The following is a 22,644-nucleotide window of genomic DNA, read 5'->3' as shown; positions in this document are numbered from 1 at the left end:
CCTGTCTTGCACAACACCAGAAATTATGGAAGGGGGTAGGGAGAAAAGGAATGAAGCTTTTTGGTGCAGTTTCAACATTTCTTTTTTCCTGAAAGTCAGCTTCAATGTGTGTGAAAATTCCTCTTTAACTGTAGAAGATATACACTACTGACAGATTATTTAGAGGTAAATGTGAAAGGGGACAGGCTAATAATTCTTTAGTCTAACTATAAAATAGGGGAATGCTTTACAGCTGACACTGTGAGTATATCAACTCAGTAATTGGATGCACGTGTTAGTAGCAGTAAAAAGGCACTGTCCAGTTGTCCACCTTACATGGGAATCTACTTTGAGTGTATTCTTTGATTTACTGTTGCAATTAGAACTGAATGTTCAAAGAAAGAGCACAAGTGACCTAATTTAAAAACAAAGAGTGCCTTTAAAGCCATTATTTAGCGTGTGACCTGGCTCACTTAGAACCATTTCTTTCCCCTGCAACTTCCATTTGTTGCACTGTATTCATGAAGTAGCATAATCAGTTTTAATAATCCACTCAGCTAATGAATTCAGTTTTAATATCCATTCAGTGATTAAAGATTAACCCGCTTCCTCCTCACGCCTACCCTTGAAGATTTTAATTTCTCCATAAACACAAAGAGTTTGCCCAGGCTGACTTTTCAAAACGTCACATAACAGTGTTTCCTGTCTCCTTTGTACTGTGTTGTAACTAACAGTGATATTTTACAACAAATTGGCACTAGAAACAGAAGCAATAAATACAGATAGGAAACGATCTTTCTAGTTAACAGAACTAATGGTTGCAAGTACCCCTGACTATTTTTCTGTGTTCAAAGCATATGAGCAATGAAAGGCTGCAACTTAATAAAATATTGCATCAAAATAAATTGTCAAAGCAAAAGAAGGAGAATTTGTTTGATAAGTACATACAGTAAGACTATCAGTACTAGTATACCTACCGATTGAGAAATATACATGTGCTGATGTTAACTAAATGCGTCCTCCATTTCTCAACTGATAATTTGGTTTTCATAGCCCAAAACAAGCAAAGGTTACTTTACCATGCAGTCTCATCAAGTTGACATTGGTTGCTGTACTGATAAATATTCAAACTATTTGTGCTGTTCAAATTGGCAAAGACGTCATTAGATGATAAATCCCAGAATACTAGGATAAGGTAGTTCAGTGTTTTATGGAGACTGCAACCAACAGTACAAGTGTTCAAAATGTGCAAACTGAAACTTCAACTTGGTGCTATTATGGGGAAGAAGGGACTGTAAGAGTTTGGTTCAGAAAGCTCTTCAGAAAACTGAGAAAACAAACGAGAACAGGTCATGAAGGGAGCAATATAACAAATCCTGACTTGACCGAATAATTTCTCTGCTTTGCTGGCACTATTTCTATCATCCCAAATAATAAACTTAAGACCAAAAATACAAAACTGTTTACAAAGATTTTTTTTTTCCCTATTTAGAACCTTCCTTGTGCAATGATATTACTTGGACAGAGAAAAACTCAGGAATCTCACCATGACAGAAGATGTTGCCTTATGTTCATACAGGTACCTGCTATTTTCAACTTACAACAGCAGATTAGCAAGATTTGCGCATAGAAGGGTTTTTCCTTTCCCAAAATGAAAGGCTGTGTGGAATAAATGAAAACTCCCCTATTGCAGGATCTGATCTGACTCCCATTTGAAGTGAAAAGGCCCCTATTCACACACACAGCTCAAAGACATCTGAAAGTCATCTTAAAATGCCTTATTTCAAAACAGAGGATCTTATCCTACAAGTGAATGCATCCAAGATGTTTCAGAAGTGTAAGCACATTCTATAGTGCTCACTCAGCTAACGCGCTCTTCAAGGGAAGCTTTGACCGAGCCACTACCTGAGAACCCTTCCACTAATAGAGCAGCACGGCATCTACGAGCCTGCATGCCCTTTGGTTTCTTTCTTCTGAGGTTTTAAGAAGAACAAACTTCCAATTGCCCCTAACTCTTTCTTTCTTTGCAAGTGGCTATAAGTTAGATTTATGAAGACAAAAAGTCTTCTTACAACTGTATATTTTGAACAGATTTATGACAGGGCTACAGCATCGGCACGGAGGGTCCACAAGGCAGGAATGCAGTAAGGGTAACAGGAGAGTGTCATGTAGATGTTAAATAGTACAATTCTTTCCACATTCATAAATCCTAAGTGCCTAAGGTTGTATACAGATGGTTATAAATTATGTAACTGAGTTCTGCAGAGAAGAAGGAAAAAAAAAAAAAGACTTAAAGTGAGAAATGATCTCCATAAGAACTTATACATTTCATATTAAAGAACCTAAGTTTCAAATTACCTCACTAAAACAGTATTATTTCCTATTTTAAGTCTTTTTGATAGGTGAAAAAATAAACCAGATCTCTATGGAGAGTAAACCAACAAAACTCATATGCCTGTTAATCAGTCTTCAGAGAAACAGAGAAAAGTTCTCACATTAATTTACAAACATCAACTCATGAGGAGTTGATAACCCCAACCAGCTAGCTTAAAAAATGTTCAGTGGCAAAAGAATATATTTTACCAAGTATTCTGTTCTGGTTTGAGCTTTAGAGATGATGTTAAGGTACCTATCAAGTTTTATGACTTTATTACAATTGAGGTATAATCAGGAAACTGAGTATCAAACCGAGTATACTTAATCAACCCACGTTTAATGCTATTTTTATGTATATAACCCAATATATAGTACAAATCTGTATTTATATGTCATGTTTTAAGTGCACACCCTTAAAACGCTAATGTTCAGAATTCCTAGTAATTAGACTGTTTGTTTACAATCTTTTGGCCTACAGAATGAGGCTGAAAACTTTCTGCTATTAGTCACTATGTTGCTAATCTGATCCCACTAACTAAAGCAAACCAAAGGGACTTCTGCAGATCCTGAAGTTATTTATAAAAGATAATTCCATACCCAGGGGAAAAGCCTAGAATAGGTTAGTTCATGAGAAGTAGCTAATTATTTCATGCTAGGTTCCCCAACGAACACTCTTTCCCTGCAATTGTAGTGCTGTTGCACGGTTTGGATTAACCCACTTTGGATGCTAAGAAGGCCAATTGATAGCCTTCCAGCTGGTGTGAGCCTTTTAACTTTGCTTGAGCTGAATTAAATTAGCTCGTACAGCTGAGGATCCAGCCCCTTCTTGTCCACCTATGTCGAGCAGAAGTGACACCAGACAGTGGCTGTGCCGCCACCTACCGTAGGTTTTGAATAGCACTGCTTGGTCCAAAGCCTGCAGGATTCGCTCCAGCAATTCTTCCCACTAATATCCAGGCTCGGTGACAGAAACTCCACTCCCTAAACACGTACCTAAATAACGGCGTGACTCAGGCAGAACTCTCTCCGCAGACTGCAGGTTAGTTGCTGCTAATTAAGCATCACATATTGTGTTACCATTCTTCTGCTACTAAGATCTGTCCTGTAAATTTAAACTCTGTGTGCTTTACAGCACTATTAACCGTTGCCTCAAAAGTCAACTGAATACAGTATAGCACTCGAAAATACGTTCAAGTTTTCCTGAACCAGTTTATCATATATCATGTAGCCCAATGCATGTCACCCATTAAACCCAAAGAGTTTCACCATCTTCAGTAAAACTTTCTGTGTGCAAGTAAAGTCAGAAACTGCATACATGCAGTTACCTCTCCATTTTAATATATGAAATTATCTCCTCTTGGTCATCCCAAATCTCAGGTTATATTGAAAGCTTTTGTAATTGCTCTTTGGAGGCTTTTTGATTATCCTCCCTCCCACTCCCCCAGCAAGTACTTCAGTCACCAGAAAGCAGTTTAGCTCTCCTTATTCATGCATGTGAATGGCGCCATCAAGAACAGCGGGCAAGGGACTTCACAGCTGTGGTGCTGTGGGACTGCGTAGTAGTTGCACTTTGAGGACCAACTTCCAGATGTAAGGAACAAACAAACAAAACCTAAAAGTGTCCTTACTAGTGACAGACACCCTCCAGCTATACCAAATGATGCAAGTTCCCCCAGCCTCCTGTCAGAGCAGTCAGAAGTCACCTCTGTTCCCATTACCCTACAGGTAGAGAAAGGCTGATGGAATAGTTCCAAGCAATCAAGTTGGAAAACATCTCCCAGAGTGAGTTTTAATTTAGCACACTCTACACAATATTTACAGAGCAAATCTATGCTGCTTGAGCCATTTAAAGGCTGGACACTAAATTCTGTTTTCTGAATGTTTATTCTGACTTTCTCCAACTGTTCTTCTTACTTGACAGTGCTTAGTTGGCAACCAGCCACGAAAGCTGTTGTCTAATTACACAACATATCACAATCTTACAGCCCTATAGATAAGGCTTTACTGCAGCATAAATGAATTTTAAACATTAGCATATGAGAAAAAGACAATTAGCCTTCAAATTAGAATATTTCAAAGCCTTGTGTGTCAATAGTCATTATTATTTGTTTTAGAATGCATGGTTTTGAAAGAGGAACTTATATTAAGAGATTAAATATCCTTTAATGTTAAACAGGCTACAATTTAGTGGGCTGGCTGGCTAAGTCTTTACGCATGGCAGAAATCTATTCACATGTGAGTACGTATTTCAGACTGTTCTAAAGATACCGTATACTTGCATGCAATCAGTCCACTGGGGGATTGCGGCAGCATTATGATGGCACAGCTACACATGAGGTTATGAGAAGCGTAGATTTTGTGAATCTCTTGCAACATGTTGCTACACAGACAGCCTTGAAATAAAGGCACAGTAAATATAGTCTCAAATCATCTCAGACTATGCACTTTTACAGAAAACACAATTTCACACTGCAAATTATAATGACTATTCAAGAAGAATATACAACTGTTTGACTTGATCTTCTGCTAACAAGATCCTAATTGTTTTGTATTTAAAGATGTTGTACAGTACGTCTGACTGATGTAAGTGCTGTTAGCAAGCTGCAAGTTCTAAAACGATGGGAGAACTTTCTTCACTGCACATAAAACTTGAAGGACAGGATACAGCTATGTATAATAAAGGCATTGTTTTGCTTTTATATGAAAAAAATTACATTCTCCTCTTTTTCAGTAGATACTCTGCAGATGTGACAATAACCATGACATTACCAAGAATGCCAATTCCCTTTCTGATGCACTCACTGGAAAACTAGGAAAAAAGAATCACACCCTATAGTTGCAGGGGGGTGTTCTTGCATGTCGACTGAAAGAGTAGAAAGATGTATGTGTGCATTTCAGTGTATTCTACCTCTTCTTGGCAAAATCTAGGAGAAGCTCATGCAGGCGTGCAACTTTACTCACGGAACAGCTCTGCTGGCTAAGTGGGACTGCTCGGATGAGTACTTACTTCTCTGAGTACACTGTTGTCAGACTGGGCCCTTACAGCCTTCTCGGCACCAATGTCCTACACAGAATGGCTGGTGTGCTCAGAGATGCACACAAAGCTTTCAGAATCCCATTTTGGGGAAATTATGCTGTCCTCCTCCACAAATTAAAATAATCTAAGAAATACAGTGGTAGGACCTGATTCCACACAAATTCATCAAATGAAGCCTTCATCATAGCTCTGTTTTTCAAGAGTTTGGCTTTCTATGAAATACAGAAACAGAGGTGGTAAGATTCAGCTGCTTTGACATCTAAAGCTTTTACAAACATTAAGCTCAATGATGAAGTATGAAGTTGCAAGGTGGAGCAAGTGAAGTAGTGACATATGATGCAGCAGCCCTCTCCTCCCTGTTTGTAAGCTAATGTTATGGGTGTTTAACAGAAATACAGCTGAATTGTTTGCTGAACCACTCCACATTTTACACATTAGCTATCAAGGGATCTACTTAAGTCGCTTTAAGTTGTTTTAATTTAACAGAGGATTTATCCCCAGGTTTATCTGGATTTACGTAAAACAACCCAAGAACCAAAACGTGGTTCTCCACCAGCGAAGCAAGTCAGAGAATTTCCTCCAACGCTTGCATAACAGAGCTTACTTTCGCAGCATGCTACTATAGCGGGATGCAGTCACTTAAGAGTTACAATGCAATATATTGTGATTTACTACAGTTACTTCAATTTGAGATTGCACAGGCAGGAAAACCGAATAAAGGTTACGTTTCCAGCACTGACAGCCAAAAATGCATTACCAGAAGCATGCTGTTAGTAACAGCCTAATTAGTACTACAGAAAAGCTCGAAACTACAGCCATGGAAACCGCCATATGACTTTTACTTTGAAATAATTTCTTTTAAAAAAAAAAATAAATAAAAAACACGACAATGAAATGCGTGTGAGGTCCGTGCGAAGCCAGCCCCAGATGTTGACAATGGAGCGGGTAGCGGTGCAGCGGCGCTGCCGCCCGGCAGCGGCGGGGCGCACGCCCGGGACGCGGCGGGCACCGGCATCGCCTCACCGCCGGCTGCTGGGCACCCCCGCGGCAAGGAGCACACCCGGGAAAAGGGGATAAAAGGAGAGAAACACCCCCCCCACCGCCTCTGCCCTTGTTCCGGGCTCGGGGAGGAGGGAGCGAGGAGCAGACAGCTCTTGTGTGTGCGTGCGTGTGTGTGCGCGGGGGAAATCGATGCATTGTTTCCATACAGCGTTCTCGTCAAGGCACTTTAATGACAGGGGATAATGATTTTCAGATTCGGGAGACAATGCCCCCCCACGCACACGCTCCGCGCCACATCCTTACAAATCTTTCTAATTTGCTTTTCTGCCAGGCAAAGAAACAAACTGTGCTCCGTTTGCAAAACAAATGTAGTAACCGGAGAGATGCGCGGATAGGGGCTGGCGGGGAGCGGCGTCCCGGAGGAGCCCACCCCACCTCTGCCCCGCGCCCCCTCCCCGCCGAGGCGCCACCTTCCCCTTCCCTCCCCGGCGAGGGGGCTCGGGCGCGGCGGGAGCGGGGCCGCCGCCGCCGCCGGGGCGCTCGGGGAGGGGAGGGGACCGGCAGCCGCTGCCCGGCATCGCGGCGGCAGAGCGGTACTTACTGAAGGGGCAGTTCTCCTTCTTGGTGCCGCTGACCTTGCCGTTCTTCTCGATCTTGAGAAAGTACTTGTTGTAAGAGTAGAGCTTCCTCTTGCGCACGTCTCCTTGGAGGTGATTGTAGCTCCGCACGTGTCTCCCCGCACTGGAAGGAGAGGAGAAGGACGAGGGGAAGGAGGAGGATGATGAAGAAGAAGAGTTGGTGGCCTCCGGGGACAGCATGTCCTGGCCGAGGTCATGGCAGGTGACAGGCACAGAAGACACCAAGAAGAGCAGCAGCAAGCAGCAACAAGGCAGGTGGGAAAAGGCTGAGGCACCATTTGTCAGTATCCATTTGCACATTGTACTGAAACTCTGGGCGCTGGAAAATGTCTTATCAAATGAAACATACTGGAAGGGTAAAACCCGGTAAAAGGCAAGTGGAGAGCCGGTGGTTGCTGCTTCTGGTTAGATCCCTCTGAGCTCTGATCTGGCCTGAAGTAAGTGCACCAACATCCATAACTCAGGGGACAAATCGCCTCAGAAGTTGCTGCCTTTTAATCCTTCGAGTCCTCCCTCAGAAAAAAGAGCTGTTGGGTTTTTTGGGGGGGTTGCTGTGGTTAATCCTCTTTCCTTTTTCTCTTCCCCACCCCACCCCCCACCACATACACACACACTCCCCAACCTGGTTTGAGACTTCCCAGTAGTTATTTTGTTCTCTTCCTCACTCCTTTCTTCACCATCTTAGATGCAGAAAGGTCTGAAAAATAGATGACAGCAAAGTGAACAACAACAACAACAACAACAAAAATAAATAATAACCAGCGGAAAGGGGTGCTGTAAGGGATTTTTCACACATACCCCTTTACACACACACACACGCACGCACTCACACTTTGTGGCTTTGCACCTTCTTCTGATCCCCACCCCCTTGCCTTTTTGCAAATCCCCAACCAGTTGCACAACTCGTCCTTTCTCACTGACAACCCCAGAGGAGGCAGTTTCTTTGTTTTGCTTTGAATTCTCCAGAACAGTATTTAAAAAAAAAAAAAAAATCCAACGAGAGAGAGAGACCAAGAAAGAGAGAGAGGGAAAAATCCCAACTTGTCTCCCCCCACTTCCCTTCCTTTCCCTCCCCCTTTGGTTGTAAACAGGTTGGAAGCTGTAGCCTAAATGTCAGCGATTACAAGTCAGAGGTGGGATGTGCCTCTGGTGGTCAACCCTTATTTGCAGGGGGTCAAGCGGCGGTGGGACATCTGAAACCCTTCTGCAGCGGGAGCGAGCGGTGCCTGCTGCGGAGGGGGCCTCGGGAGCTGCCCTTGCTTCCTCCCGGGCTGCGGCGGCAGCAGCAGCCGCCGCCTTCGGCTCGCTGCTAATTGCTCCTAAAGCGTTCTTCTCCTACGAGAGCCGGCCACCAGCATGGCTTGGAGCCTCATGCTTTACTAATTTCCCTGTCTTCCAGGCTGAACCAATCCCCTGTAGGGAGGCTTCACTCCCCCTTCACCACCACCCCCCAACCAAAAAAAAAAAAAAAGAAACTTGTTTTCTAGCGGAGGATTTGATTTTATTTTTTTGGCAGTGAAGTGCTTGAGAAAGCCACCTGGAGCTTGTTGCCTGCTAGATCTCCCCCTCCCCCCCGCTGGAGGAGGGTTTGAGTGGAGAGGTTGGAAAAAAGTATATACTACAGGCAGACCCTGGAAAAGCAGATTATATGGTGGTCAGAGAGAGTAAGAAGGGAAGAGACATAATTAGCTCCTTTTCCTTCTTCTTTGCCAGCTTCCATGGAGGTCTTTCTCCCTCCTTTAATGAATCACTGATTTCTCGCTTCCGTTGCTGAAATAAAAAGTTCACACTTTAGCCTGCTCTTCCTTTTAAGCCTCTCAAGATTTATTGTGCCTCTTTCCCCACCCTCACCCTCCTTGTCTCAAAAGAAATCAGGGCCCTAAATGACCATTTTCTAATTGCTAACATGAGTCATTTACTGAATCACGCGTCTGACTTCAAAGCAAAAGGGGCTTTATTGGGATTGCAAAGGTTTCCCCATAAAATCTGTCTGAATATTTTGCTGGTGTTTTTTTTTTTTCTTTTTCTTAAACTAATGCAGTTTCCTTTGCCAGAAAGAAACAAATTTTCCATTTTCAAGGCTATTTTAAAGTGATTTTTCAAGCTATTATTTTCCGGGAGGGGTGTATGTAGTTGGTTTTTCCTTTGATTCCATCTCTCTGAATGGATTTGTCATTTCACATACTGAATGTTATGACAGATTCATATTTCTAGCTCATCACTGAACTGTCAACTTTCCCAGTAATTAACAGGCATCTTCCATATGATGTACTGTCTTTTAACACCAGAATGAGGGATCAGGGACTGACAGGATATGGGCAGCATGCAAGAAATTAAATTTTGGTTCAGTATTTAGTATTGTAAAATAACTGTTTTGGAATGCAAGTAGGTGGAACATTCGCTAAGAGAATGGAGTAGCAGAGAAGTGAAGCAGTACAGAAAGACAGTGAGTAGCTCAATATGTAAACCTAGAACTTTTTTGAAATAGAGGCAGTTTAATAATGCAGATCAGTGGAATGCAATGGAAAACTGCCTATGCAATTACAGTTGGCATTTGGAGTAAATCTTAATTTAAACAACAAAAATGCAGAAAAGAACAAATGGTTCTAAAATTAGACTGATTCATTAGATTAGGATGTTAAATATATTGTTAACTTCACAACAGAAATTAGAAATGATTTTCTCCAATTATGGTGTTTATTCAGGAGAGAGTCGGCTCCTAAATTTATGTGTTCAGCTTCTGGGGGTGACATTTAAATAGCCTTAAAAATGAAACCATTTAATGTTAGAATCAATGTGTTTTATGATGTTGTTTATGGTACTTCAGAGTATTTATTCTGCGTGTATTTTCACTGAGTGCAAAGCATTTCAGTTTTTTTTTTGTGACTCTGATTTAGGCTTTCCTTTTGTGGCAACTAATAAAAAAAAAGAAATAAAACCAAAATGAAAGGCAAAAGCCTACTTTCTGGTAAATACCTGACAGCTTACATGTATGTCTGCAAAACTGATGTCAATGTTTGCTTGCTGTCTAGGTCCTGAAGGGTACAATACGGTATTTCTAAAATTGCAGTTCTTTTGAATCCGTCAGCTTAAATCATAAATAATTACTATAATGTCTTAAAATTATACATTTGAAGAAACACTTCATTTTTTCTCTTTTTCCTGTCAAGTGCTGGAAAATACAATGAATCGTCCTTTTAGGATCTGTGGTGGCAGGACAACATAGTAGTGTGGGGGTCAAACACATACATTTAACCCCTGATCATTAAAAAAATAGGTGCCATTTTTAGTTTACGCAAAAAGAGTTCTGCTTAGACATGTTTCTAGCTTCTGATTGGTTGTATGTTGGTTGTAAGATCTTGTGGTTAAGAGCAAACCCAACATATCTGGAATTTTGTATTGGATCTTCTTCTGCCAGGTGCAATATTCAGTGCAGTACTTAAAACTACTACAACGCATAGAGTCCTTTTCTATCCCGTGCGATGACAGGGAGGGCATTTACAAAACAGAGTCCAAATGAAAAGCTGACATAGCTTTTTAGATTATATCTCATTCTTTTTTCTACTTTCTGTATAGCCTTTCTTTTATAGCACAGTTGAATCCCTAAATACCCCACTACTTTGTATTGTCAGGTCACCTCTTAGGTTAGCCTGAGAAAGCCTGAGAAAAGTTCCACAGGAAAGATGCGCTATTTAACGGAATTCAATCTGTCCCAATAGATTTGAATCACTAACATAAATGTATGAATGTAGATTATATCTCTGTAATGAGGCCTGAATCATTCTCAGTTACTTCAAAGGACTGAAATTCAACCTTCCTTTTTAGCAGCAACAATCAGACCTTAATGGGTTCCTTTATTAATTGTTCCATTGCTAAGCTTGAAAAGCAGCTACCTTCAGTACGGGTCTTGGACTAGAAATGGTACCTGCTGCTTCTAAAACAGTGTTTCTGTTTTGCCTTTTACTCGCTCTAAGATTCTGTGAAAAGTTTCCTGCGCTGCAGTTCTATAAATGCTGAATTACATTGACCTATCCAGAATGAAATAAAGAAAACCCTTTCTAAAAAATTTCTAAAATACCTTTTAAGAATTTGCTTTTCAGGCTGTTTTCTTTCCAAAGAATGTTCAGGGAAATTAATTGCACACATGAATTTTAATGCAAAATAGTCTAAACAAAATACTTTTTTGTTACTTGTAGCAATAGCTTATGTCATCTTTCTGTCTTTTGATTAGCAAGGAGGGATGTTTTGAGATTTTTTTGTTTGTGGGTTTTCTTTTTTATTTCCTTACTAAGTAGATGACTTGAATCAGAGAAGGAATATTTTAAGGTAGTTGGAATAGATTTTTGCCTTGTATGATTTTCCTTCAACGGGTTGTTGTCTTTTCTGATGTTGTAACCAAGTTCTGCCTCTGCCTTTGAGTGTTAAAATAGTCAACTCACTCTCAGATGTCACCAGCCCCTCAGTTTGAATTGCTAGATAGCAATCATGAACATTTGCTGCTTCCAGTATGATGAGAGATGCATATGCATCTTCTGGTCATGGGACCCAATTCTGTTCTTATCCAAGGTGTTTGGAAATTTGACAGTGATTTCATTGAGAGAAATTTGGGCCAAGAATGTCACTGCCAGCGAGGCAGATCTGCCAGAAATGAGGTGAGGAATGCCAAGTGCCAGCGACAGCCCAGATGGCTCCTTCTATATGTCAGTTCTGAACTGCGTAACTTGGTAGTGTTATAAAACACAAGCCTTGGTTATAAAGAAAAGGCAGTGGCACATAGTGTCCACAGTCACCAACCAGTGATGAGACAAGCTGTTTGACTTGAGATGCAGTGCTACCTGCTGAAATCTTTCCGTTGTGGAGTTCACGCCCACCAACAGCAGGGACTGAAGGCCATTGCATTTCAGCTGGATAAAGTATGTCCTAAAGTTTGAGAAAAAGATCATCATTACAGCTGATTATTTTTTTTTTTAGAAATCTGAAAAAACAGCATCATTGTATTTATCTCTATTTTTCACCATTTTGTGTACCTCCATGTCATTTAAAAAGTGTCAAAATACTCGTATTCTAATTTCAAAATACTCGTATTCTAATTTCATGTATAGAATGAGGTATAAAATAAGCCCTTAAGTTGTCAAAGATCAAGACTGAAGGCGGTGTAACTCATTTGTGTGTATGAAGCTGGAATAAGACATATAAAATCAGAATACTGTTTTAGCTGCCTGCAGTGGGATTTGGTAGTGTCTGGAGCACGCTCCTTGGCTCCTCTGTTCATGCTCCTTTCCAACTAAGTATGCACAACTGTAGAAGAACTCGAGCAAGAGTTAATAGCAGAGGTTAACAAAATGCTTGTTTCAGCATTACTTTTTTATTTCAAAATGACTTGGCTTTCTAGATCAGACATAACAACAGACACGTGCAAAATGAGCCTGAGATAACCAAAACGTAGTTCATCCAGAGCTGGTTCCACCCAGCCTATGGAGTCACTGGTGAGAATGGCCAAGTGCCCTGCCCAGGCTGAGGTGAGTCCTCGGGAGGAGTTAAATGATACTCACTCTGTGCGATTTGGTGGAAGAATGAAGAGCTGTCTCGGCTAGCACTGCCACTGGTGCTAAGTAATGATTATCTGGAATATACCGTGTTTTATGTTTTTTCTTTTAAGAAACAGAACCAAAATATGGCAGCTCTTGGGACCGCACAGGTCATCTTCTTGTGAAGAGACATATAGATTGTGGGACCGGGCAGGATTTACTCCATTTCTTAAATTAGTACTATGTGTTTCTCTCTTGTGGATGCATTGGCAAAACTGTCTGAAAGCTGCGCTTCAAGCAGACAATTAAGAAAATTGTTTATTCTTCTTAAAATGCTAATTATGGCTATTCTCTTAGAGTATGTTTATAGTTATGCTATGTCTGACAAAGAAATTACAGAGATGTATGACATTTGAAAATATGTGTGTTTTTTGTTTGATAAATACAGCTATTAAAAAAAGAAGAAGAAGTAAAAAAAAATGCATTCTATGGAGGTCAGCTAGAGGAGACTACAGACCCCCAGATGTTGAGCTGCAGTGCCATAAATAGCAGCGTGCGTGGGTTGGACACTGACCGTGTTTAGTAATGGTCTGCTGGCAGCCAGTTTTGCATACTCTGCGGCACAAACATAATTAAAAAAGCAATATTTCCAAGGGGGTACTTTAATCTTAGAGGATTTGTTTTTCTTTCTCATTTCATACAGAACTGCCATGAATGCAGGCCACTTAAATACTCCTATAAATATGAGTGATTGAGAACAAAACTGTCAGAAACTGCCAGGAAGAGGTAAATATCAGGAAGAGGTAAATGTCAGTCAGGTTTTTGCAGATTCTTTCTTCCCTCCCCTGCCCGGCCCCCCCCCCCCCCCCCCCCAATCTCGTCTACATATTCCTTGGGGAAACCTACCAGGACTTATACATACTTTCTGCATTCTGGTATACCCTCCCTCCACATAAACCTATACACCTGTGAGTTTTCCTTGTAATAGTAATGATTCCCCCCTCCCTCCCATACTGATTATTCTAAGATAAGATTATTCTTAAGATACGCTATAACTTCTTCTTAAGATACACTATAAACATTTTCACTAATCATTCCCAGGATCCAAAACTTCAGCTGAAACAAGGTGTTGGCTTATTTGTGACATTGAAACTCCTGTTCCCTGGAGGAAACTTCCCAGAAATAGAGATAATTTGATACTTAAATGTCATCTTTGTATATTTCAATTGTATCTAAGGTCTTTGGCATGTAACTGAGACAAAACCAAAAAAGTTACACAAACTTTTTTATGAACAGGGGTGTGTACCCTGAAAGGTGGTAACTATCCTGTACTCTTCCTGGATCCAAATGGATCCCTTTTAGAAAGGCGACAAAGCCAAACCAAAACTCCACAGCTTTGCTAGGCTCCATCCTCCTTGAGCGCTACTGGAAGGCGGCGAAGAAGTCACTTCTAGGCATTGCTTGTGGAGCTATTTGAAACAGAGCTGACAGCTAGGAACATCAGCCCAACAGCTGAACATGCTTGCCTCACCACAGGCAACCAGGGTAGCCAGCTGGGCTCCTTCTGAGCTAGTTAATAGCTCACACATTGCAGGGGGAGCTCACACATTGCCTCTTCTTTGTCAGCTAATTTGTAGCAGTCACTGGAATTACTTCTGTGAGTAGGCACCTCTCAGCGTGAGGAAGGGTGATGGAAGCGAGCTCTGCACTAGCAGGGAAGTGTGGGGCAGGGCTGGGCAGCAAGAGATGGCTCCCCATACCCTTCTGCTGATCGGGCAGCGCCGGAGCTGCTGCAGGCCAGGCTGGGCACCTGTCAGCCTTCCTATGCATGGCATCGTCTGGGAGATACATGGCACAGAATCTCTTACAAGGTACATCCCACCTGTTTTTCCACCAAAGTGCTGTGCAGGGTTGCACATGACCTTTCCTAAGACCACACCTCGTCACACGTATGTGACAAATGTCTCATCAAAGGTACCATGAAGACAAAATGCAGATGTGGAGTCCGCTCAAATATACAGGATTTTTTCCTAAGCACTTCATAGCTTAGGGCATACCAGCACCCTTAATGTTATTAGCAAGAACACCATGACTCAGATATAATTGCCCAGCTAGATACACCCTTCTTAGTATTTAGTCCTGGATTTCAGAAATAACAGCCAGGCTCTACTGCTGTGCTAGGCTCTGTATCAAATGACGAGTCTCTCAAAATCAGCTTATTGCTGAGTTGTCATCTTTTTGAAGATGATTTTCTTCTATTATAGTGTACTCTCCAGCTGCTGATTATGGTTTTGGAAATGCAGCGTGATTAGTTCTATATTTATTAGCAGATTGTTTAGCTTTTTAAGACCAAAACACAAAGGATAACAATACGGTATATTCTTTCTAGCATTATTTGAAATGTTTACAGCATGTTAAAGATTTAAGCAACTCTCTGAAGAGCAGTCATCCATTCTGTGAGGCTTAAAGAGATTATTTTTCTTTACAGCATATGGGTAGCAACTGGCCACACAGATCCAAATTTTTGCAGATTTCAACCATGTTGCCAGTTACTGATGATAATGATTAGCTCCTAAATGCCAGATTCAGCAAACATGACATCACGTTTCACGTGTCCTACATGCAGTTAAAACGAAGGAACTTTGAAAATGAGACACATTAGTTTTTGCATGCCAATAATTGGTAAAATACCTTCCTTGGATATTACTAAATAATAAAAAAAAACTGCTGCAGTTTTTTTCAGTGCAGCTCAGAGATATGCACCCCCTAAACCAGGCTCAAATTTGCCAAACCAAGAGACATTACTGATCATAGCAAGCAGTAGAAGCCTGTGTATATGGCATAAGCTGATTCTGAGCAGTTTCAAAGGCATACAAGAGCTTCTTGCACCAAAGAACGGAGGGAGGAAGCCAAAGGGGGGGACACCTCCAGTTCTTTCTCTTCTACTCTGCTTGTGGTGCTGCCTTCCCTCTGGTATTCCTTCCAGCCCTGAATCACCAAGTTATCCTATGCACGTGATTACTGGAAAAAGAATATCATCTTGGAGCCCCTTTTGTGTATCTGAACAACAGAAATATAAACAACAGAGAACAAGTTCGTTGGTTGTGGCAAATGCTGACTGTTGTCTGTGGAAAAGCACTATTTAAAACAAAACGCTGTCTAAGCAGAGGAGAGCATATGGCAGGGATGAATAGATAGGCCAACCTACAATATCCGCAGATGACACAGGGGTAAAAGTATTTGCTTAATTTCTGAGGCATTCAACACTAGTGCTTTTAATGTCTTCTGAACTTCTGTCAGTCTGTCCTACAAATGATTTAACGAAACAGTAGTGACCCTTGCTTCAGCCTGCCCCAGGTCAGCTTCGCTTGTTTGTGCTTGTGCCAGGCATAAACCAAAATGCAGAAAACTCTTCAATTAATTAACAATTGTATTATTTATTTATTTAGTTGGTTAGTTAGTAAAGTGGCAGGTAAATTCTCCCTGCAAAAACACACTATGCATGAGAGACAGCTAGTTAGATTCATGGTCACTGAATGGTGATTAGTCAGAAAAAAAATAAAAAGCATTTACAAATTATGTATTAACTCAGACCATACAGTTTAATAACCAAACAGTCTTTCTGGTCCTGGTTCCCTATGGACATGCATTTAAATTTGTGAACAAATCACATCATCAGATAAGCCACCACAAGTCAGCTCTCTGAGGAGAGGAGTGTGAGGGAAATAAAGCTCTTTTTTTTCTCTACAGTTTGCAGTAAAAGGTGCTCCTCCAGAAGTCTTAAGACTGGGAGCTTATGCACAGCTCCATTGGACAAGTTACTCCCTGGTCACCTTCCATTCTTTTGCACTTGCTTAGTATCCTCAAACGGGAGCTAGGGAGAAGCCATACATCCTCCAAAATGGAAACTTGTCCTTGAACATCTGTTCAGAAATGCACAGTATTGTGGACCCTGAAAACAGCCTGTCCCGTTCCTGACTTGAGCATCTGCAGAGGAGTGATGGCTGGGATGTCGTCTCCTCAGTTTTTTGATTGATGGCTGACATGTGTAGATCTCCTTTCCGAACACTGAATAGATTTGGGGGGTAGGGAGTAGCCTGGCACCACAAATGACTATGTCCAGCCTGGATTTCTGACAAAAGCAAATCGATCAACATCAGCTAATGTGTAAAAAAGTATTGTCCTCTACAACAGGAGCAAATGTGCAAGTCATACCTATGAAGAGATAATGACTGAGGTTAATGTCAGGGAAATAAACGAAAGTCCGCTCACCAAATCATGACATAAAAACCACTATCCCTAAATAAGACCTTCTAATCTAGAAATCTTCAAGCGAAACTGGGCTTGGCCCTACAGAACTTGGAGCCCTTTGCCAGCCATCTAGACAACTTGTTACGCACGTGCTGAAGCACCTGCATATTCCAATAAATTTCAATATGATAGCACATATGTTCAAAGCTACCTGTGCGTTTAAGCACTCTTAGGGCAGGTTTATTCAGCTTTTCCTACTCAGACTTTCAGCTGGCTTATAAAAGGTTCCTCAGGTGTGGGGTTCTTCTTGTAGAAATCTGGGTATTGGGAGTGAGATTATCAAGATTTTTAAGGGATCAAAAACTAGCCAGAATGGGAGAAGAAAAACTGTTTTTGCACGGCGCTTTTTCAAGTCTGGAAGATACTAACATTTTCATAACTGTAAAGAATGGTACCAAAGTAGCTGTTAGATATCTTCTCAGGAGAAGGTCATTATTATGGACACAATGTTCAGTGCTTCTGATGAGCATTACAAGGAACAAGTAGGTTTTATGATCATTTTCATGGGAAGTTTCAAAAGTAAATTAAAAAGAAATTTGTTGGGTTGTTCTAGGTGGACCTGATCTGATGCAGTGATCAGTTTAGATGATTGTTGTGTTCTTTTCCTATAGTTTTCAGGATTTTGAAGAAACCAAATAGGTCTTGATGAAATGCTTAACAAAAGGCTTGCATTACTAAGACACACCTCCTGTGAACTACAAAATAGGCAAGAACAGAGCAAGCTCTCTCATCCTTTCACAATAATTTATTTTCCATTTCTTTTTATGAGAATCCTCTCTCTCTAAAACTCTAATTCTGCAAAACTTAGAAAATAAACAGGACTCAAATTTCAGTTGATTCTGTTCAGCTGACTTCAACAAATTCTATGTGGTTTTCCTGCACTGACAAAATTGCAGAAAATACATCAGGGCATGGCAATTCTAGAAATTCCCTGGAAATTCCCAGGAAGACAGTAGTTAGTGCTCATTTAGTGGATGTTGATTTTTTCCATCCTTCCTTTATTTTTTCCAGCGTAGTATGTTTGTGTCGTGTGCACACCTACTAGGAGCTGGTTTAGTGGTTTGTTTTATACAGTGCACTGAATACTTGTCAGACAGTATGACTATTTGATCACATCTGAGTGAAAAAATCAATAGCATAGCTGCAAAGGGCTTCTACTTTTATTTCTAATCCTTGGCTTTGTTTTTTTTTTTTAGCATTGCTATGCATTGATATAGAGGGTTTGCTTTCTGGTAAAAAAAAAAAAAAAAGGAAAAAAGACAAGAATGCTAACAATCCATTAAATTCCAGGATACAAATTTCCCCTGGATGAAAAATGACATTTGCTTTAAGTACGGTTGTTTTTTTTTTTCCATAAGAATTGCTGTGTGATTTTGATTTAGAGAGACAAGTGAACAAAATTTAAAATCTTCAAGACTCACTATTGCATTACTGTAACATATGAATAACTTTGCTTGTTAAGTGAACATTTGTGACCAATTAGACTGAAGAATGCATCCTTACAGCTGAGAAAAAGAGGACCTCTTCAGCTACCCTTGTTCCGTTGTCTTGGACATTGGTCTGCTGCAGCAATGGTAAGTAGGAGCTTTGTGTGCGTGCACTTGGTGCACCAAGGTATTTAGTTGGCGGTGGTGGTAGCAGGGAATAGAATCATAGAATCATAGAATCATAGAATTGCTGAGGTTGGAAGGGACCTTTAAGATCATCAAGTCCAACCTTTAACCTACCCTGACAAAAGGCACTTCTAAACCATGTCCCTAAGTGCCCCATCTACCCTTTTTTTAAACACCTCCAGGGATGGTGAATCCACCACCTCCCTGGGCAGCCTATTCCAATGTTTAATAACCCTTTCAGTGAAAAAATGTTTCCTAATATCCAATCTAAACCTCCCCTGACATAACTTGAACCCATTTCCTCTCGTCCTATCACTTGTCACCAGGGAGAAGAGGTCAGCCCCCATCTCTCTACAACCTCCTTTCAGGTAGTTGTAGAGGGTGATAAGGTCTCCCCTCAGCCTCCTCTTCTCCAGGCTAAACAACCCCAGCTCCCTCAGTCGTTCTTCATAAGGTTTGTCCTCCAGACCCCTCACCAACTTTGTAGCCTTTCTCTGGACACGCTCCAACACCTCAATGTCCCTCTTGTAGAGAGGAGCCCAACACTGAACGCAGTACTCGAGGTGGGGCCTCACCAGTGCTGAGTACAGGGGGATGATTGCTTCCCTAGTCCGGCTCACCACACTATTCCTGATACAGGCTAGGATGCTGTTGGCCACCTTGGCCACCTGGGCACACTGCTGGCTCATATTCAGCCGGCTGTCCACCAACACCTCCAGGTCCTTTTCTGCTGGGCTGCTTTCGAGCCACTCTGCCCCAATCCTGTAGCGTTGCTTGGGGTTGTTGTGACCCAAGTGCAGGACCCGGCACTTGGCCTTGTTGAACCTCATACCATTGGCCTCAGCCCATCGGTACAGCCTGTCCAGATGCCTCTGCAGAGCCAACCTACCCTCAAGCAGATCAACACGCCCGCCCAGTTTAATGTCATCTGCGAACTTACTGAGGGTGCATTCGATCCCTTCATCCAGATCATTGATAAAGATATTAAAGAGAACCGGCCCCAGCACCGAGCCCTGGGGGACACCACTTGTGACCGGACACCAACTGGATTTAACTCCATTTACCACCACTCTCTGGGCACGGCCATCCAGCCAGTTTTTTACCCAGCGAAGAGTACACTTGTCCAGGCCATGAGCAGCCAGTTTCTCCAGGAGAATGCTGTGGGAAACAGTGTCAAAAGCTTTGCAAAAATCCAAGTAGATAACATCCACAGCTTTAGGTACACTAAGTTCCTTTTACTCCTCTGGTGCTGAACTAGAGGAGTCTTCTGCTGGTGATATTATCAACCTTCATGGAAAGGGGGAAAAAAATGTCATGAGAGGCTATCTGACACAGAAGGGCTTCTGTCATGATACCGTTTATTTGTCACTCTTACTCAAGGCTACAGTAACAATACAGGTCCCGGACCAATTTGTAGAGTTCCTGCCATTTTTAAATTATGTCAAAAATTTAACCATGTTAATTGTGTCAAAAATTTAACTGTGTAAGTACTCCATCAGTTTGAAGTAGTCTTGTCTTTGTCTTTTATTGAGCCAGATTTTGTGATATTTTCTGTATAGGTAAAAGATGTGAAAAACAGGGAAGTATACCAAGAATCACATCCTCAGACAGCTGGCGTTCAAACAAATAATGCAATAATAACAACACAGAAAGTCGTAATTTATATTGCCACAAATCCTGACTGAATCAACCTCTTCAGAAATGTGTGCACACACACCTCCTCCCTCCCCACCCCTTCCACCGACAGCTTTTTGCAACATTCTTGAAATTAGCTGTAATAAATATGACAACAGGTTAAGGTACTGAGGACCTGAAGTACATATGGACAGTGTTTTACTCATGTCAGATTAGTTACTGATTATGCCTTTACATGACTGTCAGAATGTGGTTTCTTACTGGTAAATGTAAGATAACAAAAACATTCTTCCTACATATTTTTATGAGAAAATGTGAGTTACAAAGTTGGAATCTGAACTGAAACACTGTAAGAATGGCCAAAAATTTTTGGGTGTCCGGAGTCATCATCATGTCTACAAGTGAGCTCTGTTTCAGTCCAATATAACTACCATGAGAATCTGTTCATAACAAAGGATTTCAGCATTGTGATGTTCATTGTCACTTTATCACTAAGTGTCAGATGCTTGGCTCCTCTAGAAGAAGCTACAGCCTGTTGCATCTAGGTTGTTTTCTGTATTCCTAAGGGAAAATATTCTGACCTGGTTACCACTCTGTTGGAGACCTATGTTCTGTTTCCGTACTAGAGGAAGCTGCCGCCTTCTCCTTTGAATTTATAGACACTTCAGGTAAGTCATCTTTGTTCAAATGAAGTGGGAATCAGTACTTTGAAACAGAGGTGAAAGCACAGGTGGTGACTGCTATTCATAGACAGGTTCTAACTAATGTGATGGGACTTTTCAGTTTAAATCCCTCTGCATGAAGAGCATTTAGGTCCACATTTCCAGTCCAACAATGTGCTTGAGCCATGTAGGTGAAATAATCTCTCTTCGTCTTACTCAACTCAAATGTTTTTCCAGTTTGCATGCACTCATTTCAAGAAAAACACCAACTGTGGCCTAGGGTTAAAGATTTCCTCTGAAAATAAAGATTTAGGTTCCAGTCATTGCTCCACAGTCTGTTTATGCATTTTATGAATACCTAATGCAAAATAAATAAGCAGCAGTTCAAGCAGGCACTGAAATTGAAGTCTCTCTTCTCACAGGTATGAATCTTAACACCCACTGGATTGAATCCCTCATGGAAATACGCAGATTTACTGTCAGGATTCCAGCAGCACATGTGCTTACACCATGATATAAAGTATGGACTAGTGTGCAGAGTTAGTTGGTCCTGTCCAATTTTAGGTGCATAAGTGCTTTTTACACACTCAAAGTTGTTCTACAGGTGCCGACGCACCTTTGTCGAAGCCTGAGGCCCCCATGAACTTTAAATAATATCTGAGCAAAAGTTTTCAAAAGTTCAGTTGATTAGATGCATGTCTGCCTTAAATTCCATTTTGTGTACTGCAAACAGCCCTGGGTTAACATTATTTGCCCAAGGGTAATGCTGTGGAATAAATTATATCCTACATGCCCAAACTATATTTTGCCTTCAAAAAGGATAAGATGACGGTAAAATAAGAAACCAATACAATTTAACTATGAGAGTATTATGAAGAGATCTCAGAATTCTTTTCAGAGGAAATCCACATTCCATACAATGAAACTGAGGTACAAGCTATGGAAGTGACCTGCTGAAGGCAACCTGGAAGGCCAGTAGAAGAGGTAAGAGCCAAATCTCCAGAATTGGAGCCTGCTCCATCTATGCAGCAAATTCTTTCCAGTCTAGTGTCCGCTTACATTGGATTGTAAAATAGCTGACAAAATAAGATTTTGCTCATCTGCTTATTTGTTCATTTGCTATTTTGCTCATCTGATGTAGTTTAAAATTTTAAGAAAAAAACCATTGAATTTGCTTTCTTTCTCAATTATACTTTGCCTTTCTTTTTAAATTACAACCAGCTTGGTAGCTCTGTTGCTTTGTACATGGTAGGCTTTCTTTAAAATATGGAATAAAATTTACATCCGTTATTGATAAAGATTCCGTATTTTTCATAAACACTAGAGTCGGGAGTAACTATTATGGCAATCAGATCCATCTTGTGTTCTAAAGCGTGCTACAGAAATCTCCTCTTTCCCGTATCTGTCTTCCACGCAATTCCTGCGGCTAGTGCAATAACTTGTGGTTAAAAGTGACTTTCCAGAAGCCTCCAACAGTGGATTCTAGTCAACGCTGTGAGGAGGAACAAGATCCGAGTATGACGTCCACTGGCTGTGGACTAGACATTCATGAATTTGTACAATAGCCTTACCCCCAAAACATCAAAATTGAAACAATGAAAGCATATTCCAGTTATATAAAAGTCAAGCAATTGGTGTCTAAGTTCAGGACATTTATTTTTGGATGAAATATTGAAACTTCTAAAATTTTCTGCTCTTACTGTGTTTTTGAGATTTTAAAGTTTTCCGTCACTTAAAAAGAAGGAAAAGTCAGCTTAATTCGTGTTCATAACTAACAGATACATTCAGAAATAGATTTTCTCTGTCTTTCCTGTTTGTGCCACGGCAAATTAGCTTTTAGCTCTGATGAAAGAAAAATGAGTT

General features: G+C 41.0%; 1 protein-coding gene across 2 annotated transcripts in view; it reads right to left on the bottom strand.

Moving 5' to 3' along the window:
• FGF10 (fibroblast growth factor 10) overlaps positions 1 to 7,930 on the bottom strand; it is a 67,497-nt gene extending 59,567 nt beyond the window's left edge. Inside the window, exons 1-3 of one of the 2 annotated variants that reach the window (XM_054186641.1) lie at positions 7,831 to 7,930; positions 7,655 to 7,729; positions 6,996 to 7,559 (exon numbers count right to left, since the gene is read on the bottom strand). In XM_054186641.1, the coding sequence (XP_054042616.1) occupies positions 6,996 to 7,332 (337 nt within the window). In that variant the 5' untranslated portion in view covers positions 7,333 to 7,559; positions 7,655 to 7,729; positions 7,831 to 7,930. The other variant, XM_054186640.1, reaches the window with a different exon arrangement.
• Positions 7,931 to 22,644: the final 14,714 nt, after the last annotated feature.

The sequence above is a fragment of the Rissa tridactyla genome, chromosome Z (assembly GCF_028500815.1).
Source record: "Rissa tridactyla isolate bRisTri1 chromosome Z, bRisTri1.patW.cur.20221130, whole genome shotgun sequence".
Taxonomy (NCBI): domain Eukaryota; kingdom Metazoa; phylum Chordata; class Aves; order Charadriiformes; family Laridae; genus Rissa; species Rissa tridactyla.
This window is presented reverse-complemented; position numbering and strand designations above follow the sequence as displayed.